Genomic DNA, 19,496 nt, shown 5'->3' with positions numbered 1-19,496 from the left:
ATTTTGTCTCGAACTACTTTGTGGGGAAGAAAAACGTAGATTTTGGCAGGGTATTATGATAAACCTTCTCGAGGAGGGGCATGTATTAATATTTGTGTCGGTACTTTTTCATCTTAATCCAACCTTGTTTAATAATCAGAAAATTCGACATAGTGGGTAAGAAGATGTAATTAACTCTTTGACCCCAGAATCTTAATTGGTGCCTGTTGAAAACAGTGGGGCAATTTGAAAAAAAAGTTGCCTGTGGTGATTGAAATAGCATAATACATAATAAATTCTTCCTCCCCCCAAAATCAAAATAAGGCAATGCTGGAGAATTTTAGTTGTGTTTTGTATATAGCCAGTAGGAGAAAAGGGTCATTAAACCAACCAGCATTTCTAGCTACTCTTTTTAAAATCGGGTGATCACATTTCTACAAAATATGTTTCTTTTTACATTGTCAACTTTTAGAATGCAGTTCAAGAGAGAAGAGTTCTGCATATTTGAAGGAAAAGTATTGTTTAATGTTGGAGACGGCTAAACTATAATTTACATCTTGATGAGATTGGTTCATAATAACAGGACAGTATGCAAATCCATAGCAATAGTCACACTTTCTGCTGCCGTTAAAGGTGAAATGATTATACAACAAATTGCTTTTTAAAAAATCTAGTCTGTTATTTATTGACAGAGTTTCAGTACCGCATAAATACCAATTGGTTTCTCTACTGAGTGATGAAGAAAACCTTGCACTAGACATTTCCATGCTCAGGGCTTAATGCCTTATTGAATTACTCTAACTGGCTATGTTTTTGCCCCTGAGGAAGCTATAACTGAGGCATGCAGAGCATTGAAACACAGTTACTCATGCAAGTATTCATGTAGCTCAGCAACATTTTGAGGCACCAATGCTTTCGCTTGTTCTGTCTTTTAGCTCTGGCTCTGCCTTTATTTGTTGTGCTATATTCCTTGCATTATATTTTGTTATATTCCTTGTGTTATATTCCTTATATTCCTGGGGAATCCGGAGCATAATACCATGGTCTTTTGAGACTGAAGGATGCCAATGCAATATTCCTTGCCACCATTTAAGACAATTCCCTGACGTAGTAATGTGAAGGATCTATTTAGTTAAATATCCAAAGATTCATGAAATACTGTCAATATTGAACATTGAAAGTTGATAGTTATGTATGTTTGTTTATTTGTTTATTTACTTATTTACTCACTTACTCACTTACTCACTCACTCACTCACTCACTCACTCACTCACTTATTGTCAGAGTTGAAAGGGACCATGCAGGTCATCAAATCCAACCTCCTGCCTCAGCAGGAATCCTATATGTATATATTTTCTTTTTGAAGACCATCTTACTCAATAAATCAAATTATTGATAAAGATAGAGATGCAGTGGTTCTAAATTAAGCTTTTGTTGTTGTTCAGTCACCAAATAATATCCAACTCTTTGCGGCACCATGGACCATAGCACACCAGGCTCCCCTATAGTGACCAGTTAGATCAGTTGCTAAGAACCCCACATAAGTAAAATAACAACATCCTTCTTACGCCTTTGTTGGTGCTGACAGGTATACTGGCTGTAATATATAAAATCATCATGAATAGGAACTTTATGTCCATCCATTTCTCTAATCCACTTTCAGGGCCATTTGATGCTACAAATATAAACTTTAACTTTATTATATGAAGAACACATTTTTCTCTAGGCTGTATCTATTTTCTTCAATTGTTCAACTCTTCTATTATCCTAATATTAAAGAGAGGTAAGCTGGCAGGGAAAAAACAGTTATATTAGTGAATTTGCCACATTTTACAACCTTCAGTTGTTAACTTCAGTTGTTCAGTGTACAACTTTCAGTTGTTAAATGGATCTGGTTTGCCCATTATGTTTGCTGGTGAGAAGGTTGTAAAAGGTGATCACATGATCTTGGGACACAGCAACAGTCAAAGCATCTGAATTTTGATCACATGATCATGAGAATGCTGCAAAGATGATTATAATAATTATAATCTCTAAACAAAGTGTCATAAGTTGAGGATTATCTGTATTCATTTTTTCCAAAATGAAAAGGGTTAATATTTTTACCTTGTGTGTTTTAACCTTTATTTGTTGAAACTAGGATTATTATCACTAGAGTTGAAGTGTACTAAGTTTATAGTATACAAGAATGTTGTGATTCAAAACCAGAAGCATCCAATCTTGTATATGCCACATAGATGTTAGATTTTTTTGTTGTTTTAATGCACTTTTTAATGAACTGTTTTACAATTGATCAGAGTGAGGCAGCAAATAAATTCAATAAATTATTATTTTCTTTCTCTAATGTTGTGGGTGCTACACAAAGTAACAAAAAATATAATGGTGGCCCATCTATTGGCGGGTTCATTTATGCTTGTTTTGTATCATGGCAGTGTCTCAACCCATACATATGCCACAAGAATTTTCATATTAATTTGTTATTTATATATGGACAAGGAATTATCAAGATTGTATGGTTAGTGTTCAGGGTGCTTTTGATTAGTAACAATAAAAAAGTACTGTTTCATTTAACTACATTAAATTGTTTTGAAAATGTAAGTAAGAATTTAAATCTCTGAGCTAAAGTCTCCACTATCTGATGACTTGCAAGTACAAAAAAGAAAAAAGAAAAAACTGCTAGAGCAGTTTTTCTTATCTAGAAAAGTTCGTAAGTAGAGGCATTTGTAGGTAGAGGTACCATTACTGTATACATATGATGGAACTTTAAATTGCAGTTCTGTACAGGTCCTAATGGCACAGATACATAGTAATTGATAATATGCTGAAGTTTCTCCAATAGTAATACAGTAGTTGATATATTGTTTCTTAAATATAAAACTGCCTGAATAGCTTCTTGTTTGATCAACTTTGAAGTTTGTCACTTGAAATTGCTCCCAAGTAATTGATGTCAGTTTTCAAGGTTTTTGTGCTAATCATCTAAAAATAACTTATCATTATTTTTAGATAAACTACTTGCTTGTATAAATTCTTGTGTTTGACTAAAATCTATGCAGATTTACATTTTAATTAATTCATAAATATAAATTGAAGATTCTTTTTTAATATGTTATCTTTAGTACTTGTTTTCTCATAACTGACTAATTCTCCATGAAGCTGTTTTCTTATTTGTTCTGCTGGATTTAAGATTTCCTTTATGTTTAATTAAATAAATGAAGTAGCTTCTGTTTTTGGGTAGTTCATGTATGTATACTAGTATGTAGAAGACTGCAGAATTGTGGAAAGACAAGAGGAAAGGTTCATTAAAATGAAATCTTAACAGTCTGCCATTATTTCCCAATTGTAATGTAAGAGTCATTTTAATTTCATTTTGACTCTCTTATCTGTTCCAGCTATCATAAAATTTTAAACCAGTAGCACTTTTGATATGATCCAGTTGTGAACATTCCCTATACTGGTTTTCCAACATAAGAAATGTTTGGATGACCTTGGAGAAAGACTGGAGAGTGGGATGTGCTGCCTAGAAAATAATCCGATAAAAAGAGACAGGCTTGCTTTAATTGTCAGAGAAAAAAAAATTAGGGAAAACCTGCCCTAATGGATCAAGCAATTAAAAATGGCAATGACAAGTTTGTACTTTCAGACTTGCAAGACTCTGCTAATGTACACTTAATAAAGTAGAATAAGTCCATTTTATCATGTTTCCTGTCTGGTTTACTTGGAGAGCTGACAATAGCAGTTCATTCAGAATCCTGATTGCCAAATTCCAAGAACTGAAGTTACCAGGGCTCCAGAATTCTCACAATGTCTACTGTGGCATGAATCAGAACAATGTCTCATTTGGGCTCCTGAGAAATATGTTTTGCAAGCACCTAACATGAAGTAAGGTTGGAATGTGAAATGCTGATAGGACCAATGGAAGCTTCTTACTACTTGTGCCCCAGTCCAATTATTACACTGTTGGTTCTGTTAGTTCAGTTTAGAAGGGGGAAAAAATAAATATTAGGGAGCACCTTCAACATTTTTAAGACTATGTGGACTCAAAGTTTGGAGGTTTAAGACCATATCCAGAGGATACCAACTTTAGAAACATTGTCAAGTAAATCATATGCATTTTCATTGATCTAAAGCAGTGATGGCGAGCCTATGGCATGGGTGCCACAGGTGCCATGCGGAGCCATATCTGCTGGCACGTGATCGGTTGCCCTAGCTCAGCTCCAATGTGCACCTGATTTTTGGTCAGCTGATTTTTGGCTCACCCAAAGGCTCTGGAAGGGTATTTTTTGCTTCCAGAGAGCCTCCGGGGTGTGGGGAGGGCATTTTTACCCTCCCCTGGCTCCTTTTGAGCCTGGGGAAGGCGAAACACGAGCATACTGGGCCCACCAGAAATTGGAAAACAGGCTGTTTCCTGCCTCCAGAGGGCCTCTGGTGGATGAGGGAAGCTGTTTTCGCCCTCCCCAGGCATTGAATTGTGACTGTGGGCACTCGCGCATGCACAATAGCATTTATGCACGCTCTTTCAGCACTTGAGGGGGAAAAAGTTTGTCATCACTGATCCAAAGGATTATGATTCTTTGATCTACTACTAATCATCCAGCAATTGTCAATTGATGGTAGTGTTGACCAATTCTCAACCCTTCAGGTTAGGCCAGGCAGGAAACAGAGACCGGAAGGATTTGTTGCTGTAGAATATGGGTGGTATATAAATCAAATAAATAAATAAATGAAGGAATGAAAGAAAGAAAGAAAGAAAGAAAGAAAGAAAGAAAGAAAGAAAGAAAGAAAATCTTCAGTCATGAACATAATCTTGTCCAAGTTCTCTTTGTCTTGTCTTAAACTAAAGCAAATTAAGTTAGGACTATTTAAATTTCTTTCTCACTATTCTTTCTACTTCTGACTTCTTGACATCATATCTCATTCAAATCCTCCCTAAGGTAAACTCTATTTTTTTAATACCAGCAGATATAACACAGCAGCTAGTCCAGGGTTTCTGCTGCTCATCCTTACAATTTTTTTCTTTTGAAAAAAAAAAATCAGGGGATAGCTGTTTCCTTATTTTTCTTATTAAAAAGAAATCAACACTTTCTGCAACATATTGTATATATTCCTAAATAAATACATTTATATCTAGAACAACTGTTTTCCTTTCCACCTATTGTAGTGTCACAATTTGAGAGAATTTGAAATGTGAAACTGTAGATGGCCAGATTATTTCTTTTTAACTTATCCCCCCCGACCCCCACTTTTCCAGGTATCAGGAGTTTAAAAGCAACCATAGAGCCTGTAATAGCAATAGATGGAAGAGGAGAAATGTAGTTGTGTGATACACAGCTGAAATTCAGCATAGCCATCTTACACTTCCCCATACGACACAGTCTAAATTTGTATATTTGCAACCACAGGATGAATATTTATTCTAGTCAACAACCAGTATATACGGTAGTATTGTGTCAGTTTGAAATAAAATGGTTTATTAATTGATGTAAGTTTTCATATGGCTTTCATAAATGCTTATATACCAGCATCAATGTTCTGTCATAAATTATTCTTGCAACTGTATCTGAAGCCCAACTACCTGTCAGAATACCATTTAAATCTACACATTTATACTGAAAAGATTACATTTTCAAGATCTCTTGTGTTTTCCAAATGTGAACCTATCTGACAGAAATGTGTTGATTAGTTTTGGTTGTGTTTAAATAAAACAGTAAATGTGTGGGCATGCTTGTGAATAAAGACAGGATCATAATTCCTTGTTAATTTTCAAATTACTACTATTCACAATCATTTCTTTCTTCTCTATTTTTATGAAATGAACATCTTGTCATTTCTTTTCTAAGTACAAGTAATGTTTTATGCATTTTAATGTGTTAATGTCTGTAAGGAAAATCCATTGTTTATGACAATTACGCTTTATCTATTTGTATATATTTCACTGTACCTACTCTTTTTTTTTTTTGCAGTCACTGGATGGATTTGTATTTGCACTAAACCAAGAGGGAAAGTTTTTGTACATTTCGGAAACCGTCTCCATTTATCTTGGCCTCTCCCAAGTAAGTAGAACATTTAATGATGCACATTCCATTTTAAGGCTCACTCTTTTTAAAATGGTAAGACGTTCTGGAACTTTTCACATCAGGTTGAATTTATAATGTAATGGTTTGGTTTCAACACATCCTAGAAGGTATAAGTTAAGTTGATAAAGAGTGTTCCAGTGGAAAAAGAAAAAGTAGGAGTTTGAAAAACCCTTTTCTTCCATATAAAAAAAATCATTACTAATTTATTGAGAACAAATGAAGTTTCTTTTCTCAGTTGTTTTGAACTTTAAACCTCCATAGCTGTTAGGAGAGGGACACAGACATAGTACTTCCCTTGTGCCCTATTACTGGATGTTTATGGAGAACCCGATATTATCCTGGGAGCTGACACAATGGCAGGGAGTCTCTTAGAGTCAGAAAATGCTGAAAGAAACCATTAAAAAGACTTACAGGGAGGATTTCAAGAAGGACACAGTCTGCTCTTTTTCCACATGTATAGTAAATGGGTGGAGAAGAGTTTTATGAAACAGTGCAGTCTAATTGTTCCTTTTTTTGAATCATTTCATTCTAAAGTCTAAGATTGTATGAAGAGGAAGAATATTTTTTTTTTATTTATCATTGCTAACTAAGCGGTTAGTAACTGGAAATAAAGTTATCCTGAAAAATTTGGGAAGCCTTGGAGGATTTTTTTTTTCATGATGATTACAAAATAGGTTACTGTGCCTATAATTGAATTACCCTTGAAGAACTGAACTATGATAGTAATGCATCTTTTTGCTTAGAATGGAGAGCTGTATTGGATGCTTTGCTTGCATTGCTGTAATTATTAAGACAGTCCTTGGATTGCAACTTTTCATAACATTATGATTTAATTGGTTGTCCTAAATTAAATTGAAAACATTTAATTAAAGTAATCAATTAAGAATTATATGAATAAGTGAAGAAAGCAGTGCTGCCTATGCAAGTATGAATATCTGGAGGAAAGCCAGAATAATAACAACAATAATTACAATAACTTGTGTAAAAGGAAAATACCCAGGACTTAAAATAATGAAATACCAGTGCAGAGTTATGAAATGTCCATTGGTTATATTTGTGTGTGTGTGTGTGTGAGAGAGAGAGAGAGAGAGAGAATAAATTGAGAGAGAATTAAGAACAAAATTCAATATGTTTTTTTTTCCTTACTCTGATCGTAGTTTGGTAATGGGATTCAATTCCTGCTTTGATTGGTTTGAATATCAGTTTCAAATGTTTCATAATTTGTTATCGGTAAATCACATATTATAAATTCCATTTATTAATGGAGGTTTTTTAACACAGAAGACACTAATGTTTTTTATTGTCTTGGGTTCATCATATTACATATTAATCTGTTTTATGCAATGTCCAAAAAAGTTTAATAAAGCAGCGAAAAGAAGGATGGTTAATCAGTTTAAACAGGTAAATACTAATTAGGAAACTCCTGAAAGACATCCATTATACACTATCTGAAAAAAATTTTTACAGCCCTGGTTAGTGGTGTAATCCAAATTCTGTCAAGGCAACTGCATTTTCTGTAATTGAGATGTGTATGTTTGCTTTGCATAACAGATGGCTCTGTATGCTTAGACTGATAGCTAGGAAAATAATAATTGCATTATTCTGGCCAAAAGAATATTAGCTCTTGGGCTGGGGCCATTTTAGGCAGTCCTCCTGCCAGCACAGCATATGCACATATATGGATTCGATTTTCAAGGAAATTGATGCATCTGGAATAGTGTCACCATCTGAAATATCATCTGTTCAAGAAAAAAACGTTGGGTTTAACCCTGTCCGCATCCTCCTTACTAAAAGCATACCCCTGTAGTGAGCCGCAGCACCGTTAGTCAAACTTTTTTGAACTACAGGCAGGCCCAGCTTTCCACAGATTAGGGCCCTCCGGCTGCCTACCGTTTCAGCTCCCATAAACAAAAACCTAGACTCTGGGGCAAGTGATTGCTTTTCTGCTTACAATTGTGGGTTGACTGTAGCATCTGGCCAAACAATAGGGAACACCTTTCTCTTTTTTTTTTTAGTCACTGCTTTGCTGAAAAACATACGATTAAAAATAAGATGGTGTAATTGCCAATAAAATGAGTAAAATCTGCTTCCTGCGGTCAAATATTCTGCTTCAAGGGGCCAGCCTTTGGTTGGGAAAAGAAAGGGGGCATCCTACTGAGTTCAGGATAGGTTGGCTGCTTTTTAAAAATGTAAGGAACTATTTCTCAAGATCCCTGATGTGATTATTTTCGCCGTTGTTGCAGTGCAAATCCATTCAGAGCAGCTTTGATCCCACTGAGAACACTTTGATGCAGTGGACAGATGCATAGCCCTTTTGATGCCCTGGGGAAGAGCTGTACTGCTCTCTCCATTTTTGAGACAGGAAGTGCAGAGCCTGCCAAAACAGAGATTGGCACAGGAGTTGAAGAGGGTCATTATTTAATCTCTATACAATATATTGAAGCTTCTTGTCTGTTTCCTCTTGGCAAAAAAGACCAGCAGAATTACTAGGTAAGGTTTGGGAACTGTAATTTCTGTTCATGAAAGGTTTTCTTCATGCTATATTCCTATCGTTCATGCCCTGCTCTTTGCATCTTGAGCATTAGTGGTAGGTTCATCATTTTCTTTGGAATGACCTGCAGAATTGTGTACACAATTGTCCTCTACTTCATGTTTCTTGTTTTTTCTGAAAGAATCTGGAGACCGTGAGCCACATCTTTCCCGTTTTTTCAGAATTTATCATACAATCCATAATAAATGTTACAAATATATTTGATGCTTTGGGCTGAAAACTTTTCTAGACTGTTTTCTATTTCTTACGTTATTATTTAAAAATAAAAATTCCATTTTCCAACTTTTCCCAGTACCAAGGAAGCAGAAATACCCTTGTAGTCATTTTTAACATACAGTATTTTCCAGGTTGAAGTGGATTCAGAGTCTTGCCATTATGGCATGCCAAAATGGATAACACAACGATGGGGCAGGTTGTTGCTTCCTGTTGAAGTACCAGTCAAACTTTGAGAAAAGAAAACTCTGTCCCTCTGTGGCCTTCCACCATTGCATACCGGAGGGAAGCGGGAAAGGGCTAGAGAGGGAACATTATTGAGGTTTATGCCACAGTGGAGTCAGTTAGGAGGGGAATTGTTCTCCATCTTGGATTGCAAATAAAGGAAGAGAAGGGATGCTAGGTTTATTTCTTAAAAGTATTACAGCCCCTGAGACTTAGGCTTTCTTTCAAGCACTGAGACATTCATGGAAATATGAAACATGATTACAGTGAGCAACAATTCTTCATATAAGCAAGCAGTTGAAAAAGATACGGATCATTCAGGTGGGAGGGGAATCAAAGTTTGTCTATAGATAGCCAAATTTGCATCCTTTGATGCAATAGTTCTAGTTTGAAGGTTTTGTATACTTGATTTCTGGTATGTTCAAATAATTTGTATCTCAAAGACATTGTATATTTAAAATTAGGAGAGCTGCATTTTATATGAGACTCTTATTCAGCAGTTCATATATTTACTTATAAACCTCCTTTAAAAAAAATCTCAGAAAAGAAAAAGGAGTGGACATATTTAAAAGAATAAATGGGTGCTTAAGTTACAAATTTATAAACTATTCCAAGTATCATGCTACCTTTTCCCCCAGAGTTCAGAGATTGCCAATCTAATATCCTTTCCAGCAGCTATGATGTTTTCAGTATTCATCACTAACAGTGATTGCAATAATCCACACTAAATTAAGCATTCTAAAACTTTTATTTACTGCAGAAGAAAGCGAACATCAACAGAAATTACTGTGCCAGCGCAAGCTCAAAAATTTTTCCAAGTGTGAAGATCATTTTAGCGACCTGTTATGTTACTGAATTCTTGTTTTTAATAAAAGAGCCAGGAACAAGCTTTAAAGGGCTATGGACTTGCTTTGAATTCATAATACTGTAATTGCCATAAAATAAACACTGCTGGGTTCCTGCTATTAGCTGGCAGAGGTTGCAGATCTTTACATAAACTTTACAGTTTTTCAGGAATTTAATTGTTCTATAGTGTTGGGGTTGTATTTTTGAGAATAATGCTTTAGTGACATCTTTCTCTGTGTGTGTACACGGTATATGCTGTCTTTTTTCCAGAAGTATAAGGCAGCCTATATGGAATTCTCCCTTAATTTAATTTCCATAATAACCCTATGAAATACGTTGAACTGAGAAATAGTCACCCGGGGAGTTTCCATGGATAAGTGCAGGCTTGATCTTGGGTTTCCATAGTGCTACTCCAAAACTTTAACTATAGCACCAGAGTGGTTCTTTTATTAATTTTGATTCTTGTTGTTAAATATTGAAACTGCTTTTAGAAAAGGCTGAGGAACAAGATATGATATTGTTGATGTATACTAAATAACCGAGAAAGCCAATCATTCTAAAATGAAGTCACTATAAGCTTTCTTGATTATAGAAAGCTCTTTCATTGTTTTGATTGATTGTCAAGTTGTGGAATGGCCTTAGAGAAATGGAAATCCTAAAACATATCATTTTCTTTATGTGAAACCTATGCACCTGACAAGAAGACACAATCCAGGCAGAACAAGCTGAAGCAAACTGCTGGCAGGTTAACAAAGGAATAAAACAAGGCTGTATATATTTTTCTTATTTATTAAACCTATATCCTAAATATATATTGAGAGAAGCAATATTGAAAGATGAGTATAATCTAGAGAAAGAAGCACCAATAACCTGCACTATGCTGATAACTCTTTCCTGAAAGCTGAAAATGTAAATGAATTAGAAGCTCTAGTAATGAAAGTCAAGGACCAAAAAAATTGTGATTAAGTATAAGGGAGACCAAACTAATGAGAACAGATACAGCAACCAGTATTAGAATTAACAGGAAAGATATAGAAGTGGTGGAGGGCATCTTCCTCTTAGGATCTACTATCAGGAATAAAGGAATAGCCAGTAAAAACAATACATGGCAAATTAGCACTTGATAAGACATTAATTAATGTGTTTATGCTTTCAAAGATCAGAATAATACAGGAAATGATTTTTCCCTTTGACACTCCATGCAGCAAAAGATTTTGAAGAGGCAGGATAGAAAGAGCATTGGTGCCATTGATGTTGGTGTTGGGAAAAACCTTATGAAAATTCCCGGGAAGTCCAGAAAACCAATATATGAATTATAGGACAAATCAATTCCACAGCCAAAAACAAACTAAATAGATGATAGAACAAATCAATTAATTCGCAAACCACTCTCACTTAAAGAACAAATTATCATGTTTTGGAATATTATGTGAACATCTAAGTCTCTTGAGAAATCTACAATGCTGGGAAAGTTGGAAGACAAAAGATGACCATCAATAAAATCTAAGAGGAAAAACAGGAAGATGGCACATACATATAAACACAAGCATGGTAAAAATAAATTAGTCCACATTTGGAACGTTTCTCTTGCATAATAATAATAATAATAATAATAATAATAATAATAATAACAACAACAACAACAACAACAACAACAACAACAATAATGATACATTTATTGTCATTGTCAAAACAATGAATTGCAATTGGCAACGAAAGTCGTGTGACACCCAAAGACCAGTCCCACCATACATAAAATCAGAATAGGTAAATTTAAAAATAGAATAAAAAATAGAATAAAATGTCCCACCACTACAAATTCCCCACCCTGAACCACTCAACCACTACATGACAAACCGAGTAATATTATCCAACAGTTCACTGATGGTGACCCTTTAGTTCGTTGTTAAGTGCGAGTATAGCTCTGGGATAAAAACTATTCAGGAAACGTGTGGTCCGAGTTCTAGTTGTTCTGTATCTTCTGCCAGATGGCAACAGTTCAAAAAAATTGTAAGCAGGATGAGAAGAGTCTTTGAGAATGTTATGCACCTTCCTAGAACAGCGAGATGTCAAGATGTCATCCAGGGCGGATAGCTGGAGCCCAATGATGTTCTGGGCAGTTTTAATAGTTCTCTGTAGAGCTTTTTGTTCGCTACAGAGCTGCTCTCATGCCAAGCTAGAATGTCATATGTCAAGACACTCTCAATGGTGCTGCGATATTAGGACAACAGTAGATGCTGAGATAAATTTATCAAAAAATCAGCAGGGAAAGTATACTGCCCCAAAGTCAAAACAGACATGTTAACAATTTCTACATTCAGAAGAAGAAACTTGACAAAAGTATTTAGTGCAACTTTGGGTGGGTTGGGAGTGGAATACATTGTGACACACAGAGAGCAGTAGCAGCTCTGGGATATTTTTCATCCCATTGCAATAGCTATTGCAATAAAATCTCCATTTACATTGCAGTTAATTTATATTAACTCCGTTGGAAGAGTTCATAATTTTTTAAAAATATATGAATATTCCAATGTGTTATTGATATTGTACATCTGCCCAGTGACCTCAAAGGTTAAAGAATTTTTAAAAAAAGATTCTGAATCTACATTTATGTCTCTTTCAGTCCTGATCATTTTTTTATTAGGGTCTAGAGATTTCCCGGTGTTGTTTTGTTTATAAAATGCGAGCAGCCTTCTATTTTGATAATCCTCCATAAGAAAGCTCAACTGCATAACAGCAGTTTCTCAGAGTTGTTCTGTTTTCTGTAATTTATGCTTGATCATGTGTGCATGATACTGATAATAAATAACATATATTGGTTGATACATGTGCTTATTTTCCGATATGTTTTAATATTTGGTTTAGACTTGGCATGATGTATTTGCCTCACTTTATTTCCTTCTAATGGTTGCCAAATATTTTGCAGTCCATATCGTAAAGCCCTAAGATAGGATAGGATAGGATAGAATAGAGTAGAATAGAATTCGTTATTGGGCAAGTGTGATTGGACACACAAGGAATTTGTCTTTGGTGCATATGCTCTCAGTGTACATAAAAGAAAAGATACATTTGTCAAGAATCATGAGATACAACACTTAAATGATTGCCATAGGGGTCAAATAAGCAATGCAGAAACAATCAATATTAATAAAAATCTTAAGGATACAAGCAACAAGTTACAGTCATAAGTGGGAGGAAATGGGTGATAGGAATGATGAGAGAAAACTAGTAGTAATAGTAGTGCAGACTTAGTAAATAGTTTGACGGTTTTGAGGGAATTATTTGTTTAGCAGAGTGACGGCGTTTGGGAAAAAACTGTTCTTGTGTCTAGTTATCTTGGTGTGCAGTGCTCTGTAGCGATGTTTTGAGGATAGGATAGGATGCAAGGAGTCAGTAAATATTTTCACAGCCCTCTTTTTGACTCATGCAGCATAAGGTCCTCAATGGAAGGCAGATTGGCAGCAATTGTTTTTCTGCAGTTCAGCTAATGCTCTGATATCGCTATTGGTCTTGTTGGGTTGCAGAACCAAACCAGGCAGCTATAGAGGTGCAGATGACAGACTCAGTGATTCCTCTGTAGAACTGTATCAGCAGTTCCTTGGGCAGTTTGAGCTTCTTGAGTTGGTGCAGAAAGAACATTCGTTGTTGTGCTTTTTTGATTATGCTTTTGATGTTTAAAGACCTATTTATGTCACCAGGCTTTGGGCCATTAGATCCTAGCCCCCTGACCAATGAGTGTTTTAGTATGTTTTGTTGAATGAATGATGATGAATGCTTTAAACTATATTGTAGTTTTTAAAGTCTTTTAAATCATACTAATTGTATTTTTAGATGTATTTGCTATGTTCTTTTGATATGTTGTGAACCGCCCCGAGTCCTCGGAGAGGGGCGGCATACAAATCCAATTAATAAATAATAAAATAAATAACTAAATGTTAGATGACCATTTAGGTCTTGAGATATGATAGAACCCAGAAATTTGAAGGTTTCTACTGTTGATACTGTGTTGCCTAGTATGTGAGAGGTCGTAGAATGGGAGGGTTTCTCCTAAAGTCTACCACCATTTCTACGGTTTTGAGTGTGTTCAGTTCTAAATTGTTCTGGTTGTACTACCAGGCTAGTTGTTCAACTTCTCGTCTGTATGCAGTTTCATCATTGTCTCAAATGAGACCAATCACTGTTGTATCGGTTGCAAACTTTAGTAGTTTAACAGATAGATAATTTGAGATGCAGTCATTGGTGTATAGAGACAAGTGGTGAGAGAACACAGCCTTGGGAGGCCCCTGTGCTAATTGCACAGGTATCTGATGTGATTTTGACTAGCTTCACCTGCTGCTTCCTGTCTGTCAAGAAGCTTGTGATCCACTTACAAGCATGTTCAGGTACTGCTAGCTGATTTTGTTTAGTTAAAAGAATGTCCAGTAGGATGGTGTTGAATGCTGAACTAAAGTCTACAAAAAGGAGCATAGCATATGTCTTTGGAGATTCAAGATGTTGTAGGATGTAGTGCAGAGGCATATTAACAGCATCATCTGTCGATCTATTTGCTCCGTATGCAAATTGCAGGGGGTCCAACAGTGGATCTGTGATGGTTTTCAAGTGGGACATCACTAGCCTTTCAAAGGTTTTCATAACTACAGATGTTAGAGCAACTGTAATTTTATTTTATTTAATAAAATTGAATATTTTTATTCAAAAGTGATTTGATCAAATCATGCTTTCAGATATTATCTCTATGACATATCTACACATTTTAGTTGTTGTACAGCAAAGAGTTAGGTTTTCTTTCTCTCTTTTCTGCCCCCCAGTGGTCATCTGGAATATATCTGGAATCTTGTAGCTCTGTTGATGGTGGTTGCTCAAAATTTCCCTCCTAAAGTGGAAGGATTTCAGAGGGAAATCTGAATTTGGAGCTGGAATGGAAGCCAAAACCTGCCTCTCATCACACATAGCTGAAAACATAAAGAACTGAGAGCTTTTCTATATCATACAAATTAGGAGCTCTGACTTTGGAGTGGATATAGGTGACAGAGGCATATTGTAGAGTCCAGATGTAAATTCCAAGTTTTTGTTCAGTTCATATAGATGTTGGATAACATGGACCTTTGGGACACCAAAGTGGACTGGTGTTACATAATATTAATGACTTTAGTAAAGAGGTTAAATGCCAGATTGGATTGGATTCATGAATTAAGTAATCCAAGGATTCCCAAGCAAGCCCACTCATTCTTGGAAAGAGAAAACTGAAAATATAGATTTCATAGAAACTAACGATGCTTTGATGCCTTTCAGAAAAGATAATATTAGAATAACCTTTTTAATGAGTTATTTAAATGTTGAATTGTAACTGATCAGAATTTACTTTTGTAAATTAAAGCCTCAAAATATGCCCCTGTTCTTGCTTTTGTCAACCCAGAACACATACAAGATTGCAAATTGCCCTCTTAAAAAGATTCTGCTAAAAAGGGAAGAGTACAGCTGCACACATAATGAGAGCTAATAGAGGTGAAGGGGAGTAAAGGATAAGTTGTTGTTTAGGTTGGGTCCTTTTAAAAAACGAAATAGGTGAAACTGAAGTGGTATATTTATTTGCTTTGCTCATATAATAACAAACCAAGCTGTGTATGTTAGATTCCTGAGTATTTGTCATGTAGAATGGCAAATAAAATTAGAGCAACAGCATAGAAGAACAAGGTCAAATAAATGACAGTACTCACACTATTTGTGAAGCTATTCTAAAAGGGAACCAGGGTGCCAAATGTGGTTTATTTGAATAATAAAGAAGAATTAGATTCCCCTGATAACTTGGCTAAGAGCCAATAACTCACTGGAGGTTAAGGATGCTTTGCAAACTGACATGTAATTCCTTTGCTTTTCTGAAAACTAAGCTTCAACAACTATGTCCCACCTGGTTTTGATGCAAATGTATTTGAAGCTTGTATCTGGCTATTACTTTAGTTTGGTTACAATGCATTTCAAAGAAATGTTGATATTTGCACTCCTTTTCTGTGCAGCAACTTAATTTCATTTTTTAAATAAAATACAGATTTTTGTTTTACAGAGGAAAAAAATGGTTTTGTATATAGTTTAAAAGACATAAAAAGGGGATTTTTTTTAAAACCCCCACGCTGCCATCTCTTTTCTGCCACTCAGTAAATTTGAATGCCCCTGCTTGGAATAATGAATATTCATTGCATAAATCCTCACCACACTATTGATAGTGTTTCACAAAGATTTCATCTCATTTATAAAAAAAAACACTAAATAAGCATCATATAATTGCATATGAAATAAACACATTAATAATCTTATAGCTTTGAGGGAGATTTGTTTTAACCACTCAAAATTAATTAAAACGTTAATCAACCCAGGTTTGTTTTTGTTTATAAGTACATTTAATTGAGAAGAGAGAAGGGGAACCCATTTTAAAAGGTAGAAACACAATGGGGTGCAGGACAATTGAGAAAGCAGAAGTTATCAAAATGATTCAGAAACAGTACAAGGGACACAGCGCATTATCAGTTTACAACATTTAAATTGATAAATGCTAGGTGGTGGAAGGCCTACAAGGGCACTTTGAAAAGCAAATAGCGACCTGGTGAAGAAATTGATTTCTCCCCCCCTGAAAATGACTGCATGATGCATCATTTGACTGCATGCTGTCCAAGTGGTTGACAGAGATAATCTGAGCAATCCCACGGGTGACCTTATCGTTCTCACCAGGGCAACTTTGTCTAGCTTCTGACTTTGTGCATGTCAAGGTTTCTCTAGGCAAGATCCTAAGGGGGCGAAAGTTCCTCTGTTCGATCCAGATATCGAACCACTGTTCAAGGCACCCTCCTTCCCCCCCCCATCTCCCATCCCTTTTCCTCCAGAAAGGCAAGGCTTGTAGCTTTGCTTTGTAATTATGAATGAATGGATGAATGAAATAAGGGAATATTATCTGCAGACAGATTTACTGAAGTCATTGTGGTCTACTTTAGGGCTGCTTTTAAAAGTGGGCAGGGGAGGCTCGGATACCTGCCGTTCGAGGTTATCAGACTCAGTGGAAACACTCCAAAGAATATTACAGACTTCTAAATACAGAAATGTGCCATCTGTCTCCTTTCATTCTTATGCCCGGAATTCCTTACAGTATTTTAGGTAAAGGTGAAATACATTTTTTTTTCTCCCATGAGAACTTTTGAAACACTGCAAGTGACAGAAAGCGTGAATGCCAATATCTATACAGTATTTGAATAATTTTGCACAGCCATTCTGTGTTCCAAAACATTTTGCTGGAGAAATCCTTCTTGCCTCCCTCCCTCCCTCCCTCCCTCCCCAACTTTCCTCTCTTTCTGTGTCTGCAATGATTTAAATTAGTCAAACATATAACACCCAGTTTCAGGAGGGGATCACCTTTTAAAAGTTAATCCCTGCACATTGTGCATTGCTGTTCACCAAATTGGTAAATTAACAGCTCACAGAATGCAGGAAGCTTTATTGTTTTCAATGCTTTCCAAAGCTCATTACTCACTGTCTTAGGCACCTAAAATTCACCATATTCACCCATTACCTCCTTCCTTCATCCACAACATTAATTCTGAGTGAACAAGACGTGCTTCCTTGCTTTTGACAAGATTTGCTGCGGTCTCATGCGACAAAAACCCAACATTCATTCCAGATTCAGAAAGTAGGATTTATAACAGCATTTTAATTTAATGTTGGATGTCGAACATATAAAGAGATCACAGTAGTACTAGAGCTGAAAATTGATGCCTTTTTTATTAGTGTCCTCTCAGAAGTGGGTGAGCTGCTGTTTGTGCAGTGGAGCACAGACCATCACAGTCAGATGAATGAGGCTATGCTATCTGCAAGGAATCATATTTCAAACCACTGCCTCTTCTATTGATGCGCTCAGAGTTGAAAGGTTATGCTAGTAAATGCCTTCCAAATTTCTAACTTAAAAAGCCATGTAATAATCTACTGGCTCTTATTTGGTAGCCAAATGCAAGCACAACATACAACTGCAAACATAACATATTCTTCTTTTCTTTGCATTGTTAAAGTTGAGATTAGTTTTTATAACTCATCACAGTACTTTGATATTTCCCTTCTGTGTGTCTCTATTGTGTTAGACAAATCATTGCAAGGCCACAATGCTACATACAATTTCCTAAGAAAAAGGTTGTTTGAATATGATAAGATTTCCTTCTGGGTAAACATGCATAGAATTGCGTGTGAAATATTCTGCAGAATAAATGGAATTAGGTATGAGTGAAGACCCTAAGAAAATGCAGCATATTGTTTTACATATGACTCAGGTCTTCTTTATTTGTTCTTTGGAATATATTTAATAGCCATTAAATCTGAAACACCAAAATCCTTTATGCAGGGGGAAGTCACTAGTTATAATGAATTGTACAAATTCTTAGAGTAATAAAACATAACCTTGCAGCATGATCACTTAAAGGCTGGAAACTCTTCCTTTTCTGCAATAATTCCAAGCCTGAAATATTTAAAAAAATTCATGCTTAATGCTTTCCTGTAATTAAAGGCAGAACAAACTGAAATATAAGAATAGTATTTTTGTCATGATGTAGACATATAAAGTACATTATCATAAAGAAGGTAACCCATTGCTATTGTTTCAATTAGTTTAACAATTTGCTTCAGAAATGATGTCCTGGGTGTCCAGTAATTCTCAAGTGCTTATATGAAGAAAATTCCAGTGATATTTTATTCTCTGGAAAAAGTAGCAACCCAGAACTCAGTACAGAACTTACAGTTAGAAAGAAGCTCTTTAACCATCTTTGTTACCATGGCCAATGGTAAAGTATCTCTTTTTTTTGGAGCATCTTACAACTGAAGTTCATGGACAGTCATCCTGGACCATGTAGGTTCATGTACATTCTTTTCACTGGAGGACCCATCCATGCATGCAATTAAAGTTGACTTCTCCATTGTAATGGACAAGAGAGCTACAGTCGCTGATAGGTAAAAAGCTTTCCATGGAAGCATTAGAATTGATTCCATGAATGAGTATAAAAGATATTTGCTTACTCTAGCAAAGAGGATGTGTTAATATAATATATGAGCCAGGGTGGCGCAGCAGGTAGAGTGCTGTATTGCAAGCCACCAAAGCTGACTGTAGATATGTAGGTCAGCAGTTCAAATCTCATCACCAACTCAAGGTTGGCTCAGCCTTCCATCCTTCCGAGGTGGGTAAAATGAGGACCCGGATTGTGGGGGCAGTATTCTGGCTCTATTAAAAAGTTCTATTGCTAGCATGTTGTAAGCTACCCTGAGTCTAAGGAGAAGGATGGCATAAAAAATAAAATAAAATCAATCAATCAATCAATCAAATAAATCAATCAATAAATCTCGGTGTGAGTTTACTCTCATAAAAGTGTCATACATTTCTTTAATAATTAATATTCAATTTATAGGAATCCTTGAGGATTCAAAGTGTTGGTTGACCTATAAAGCCCTACATGGCATCGGACCAGAATATTTCCGAGACTGCCTCCTGCTGCACGAATCCCAGCAGCCGATTAGATCCCACAGAGTTGGCCTTCTCCGGGTCCCGTCGACCAAACAATGTCGGCTGGTGGGACCCAGGGGAAGAG

General features: G+C 35.9%; 1 protein-coding gene across 3 annotated transcripts in view; it reads left to right on the top strand.

Moving 5' to 3' along the window:
- The window catches only part of NPAS3 (neuronal PAS domain protein 3), an 826,368-nt gene that overhangs the window by 558,544 nt on the left and 248,328 nt on the right, over positions 1 to 19,496 (top strand). For all 3 annotated transcript variants that reach the window (XM_070755787.1, XM_070755777.1, XM_070755797.1), the window contains one exon: positions 5,940 to 6,029. In XM_070755787.1, coding sequence (XP_070611888.1) covers positions 5,940 to 6,029 — 90 coding nt within the window. The remainder of the gene's footprint in view (positions 1 to 5,939; positions 6,030 to 19,496) is intronic.

The sequence above is a fragment of the Erythrolamprus reginae genome, chromosome 1 (genome assembly GCF_031021105.1).
Source record: "Erythrolamprus reginae isolate rEryReg1 chromosome 1, rEryReg1.hap1, whole genome shotgun sequence".
In the NCBI taxonomy this organism is placed as follows: domain Eukaryota; kingdom Metazoa; phylum Chordata; class Lepidosauria; order Squamata; family Dipsadidae; genus Erythrolamprus; species Erythrolamprus reginae.
Note: the sequence above shows the minus strand (reverse complement) of the source record. Positions and strands in the feature narration are given on the sequence as shown.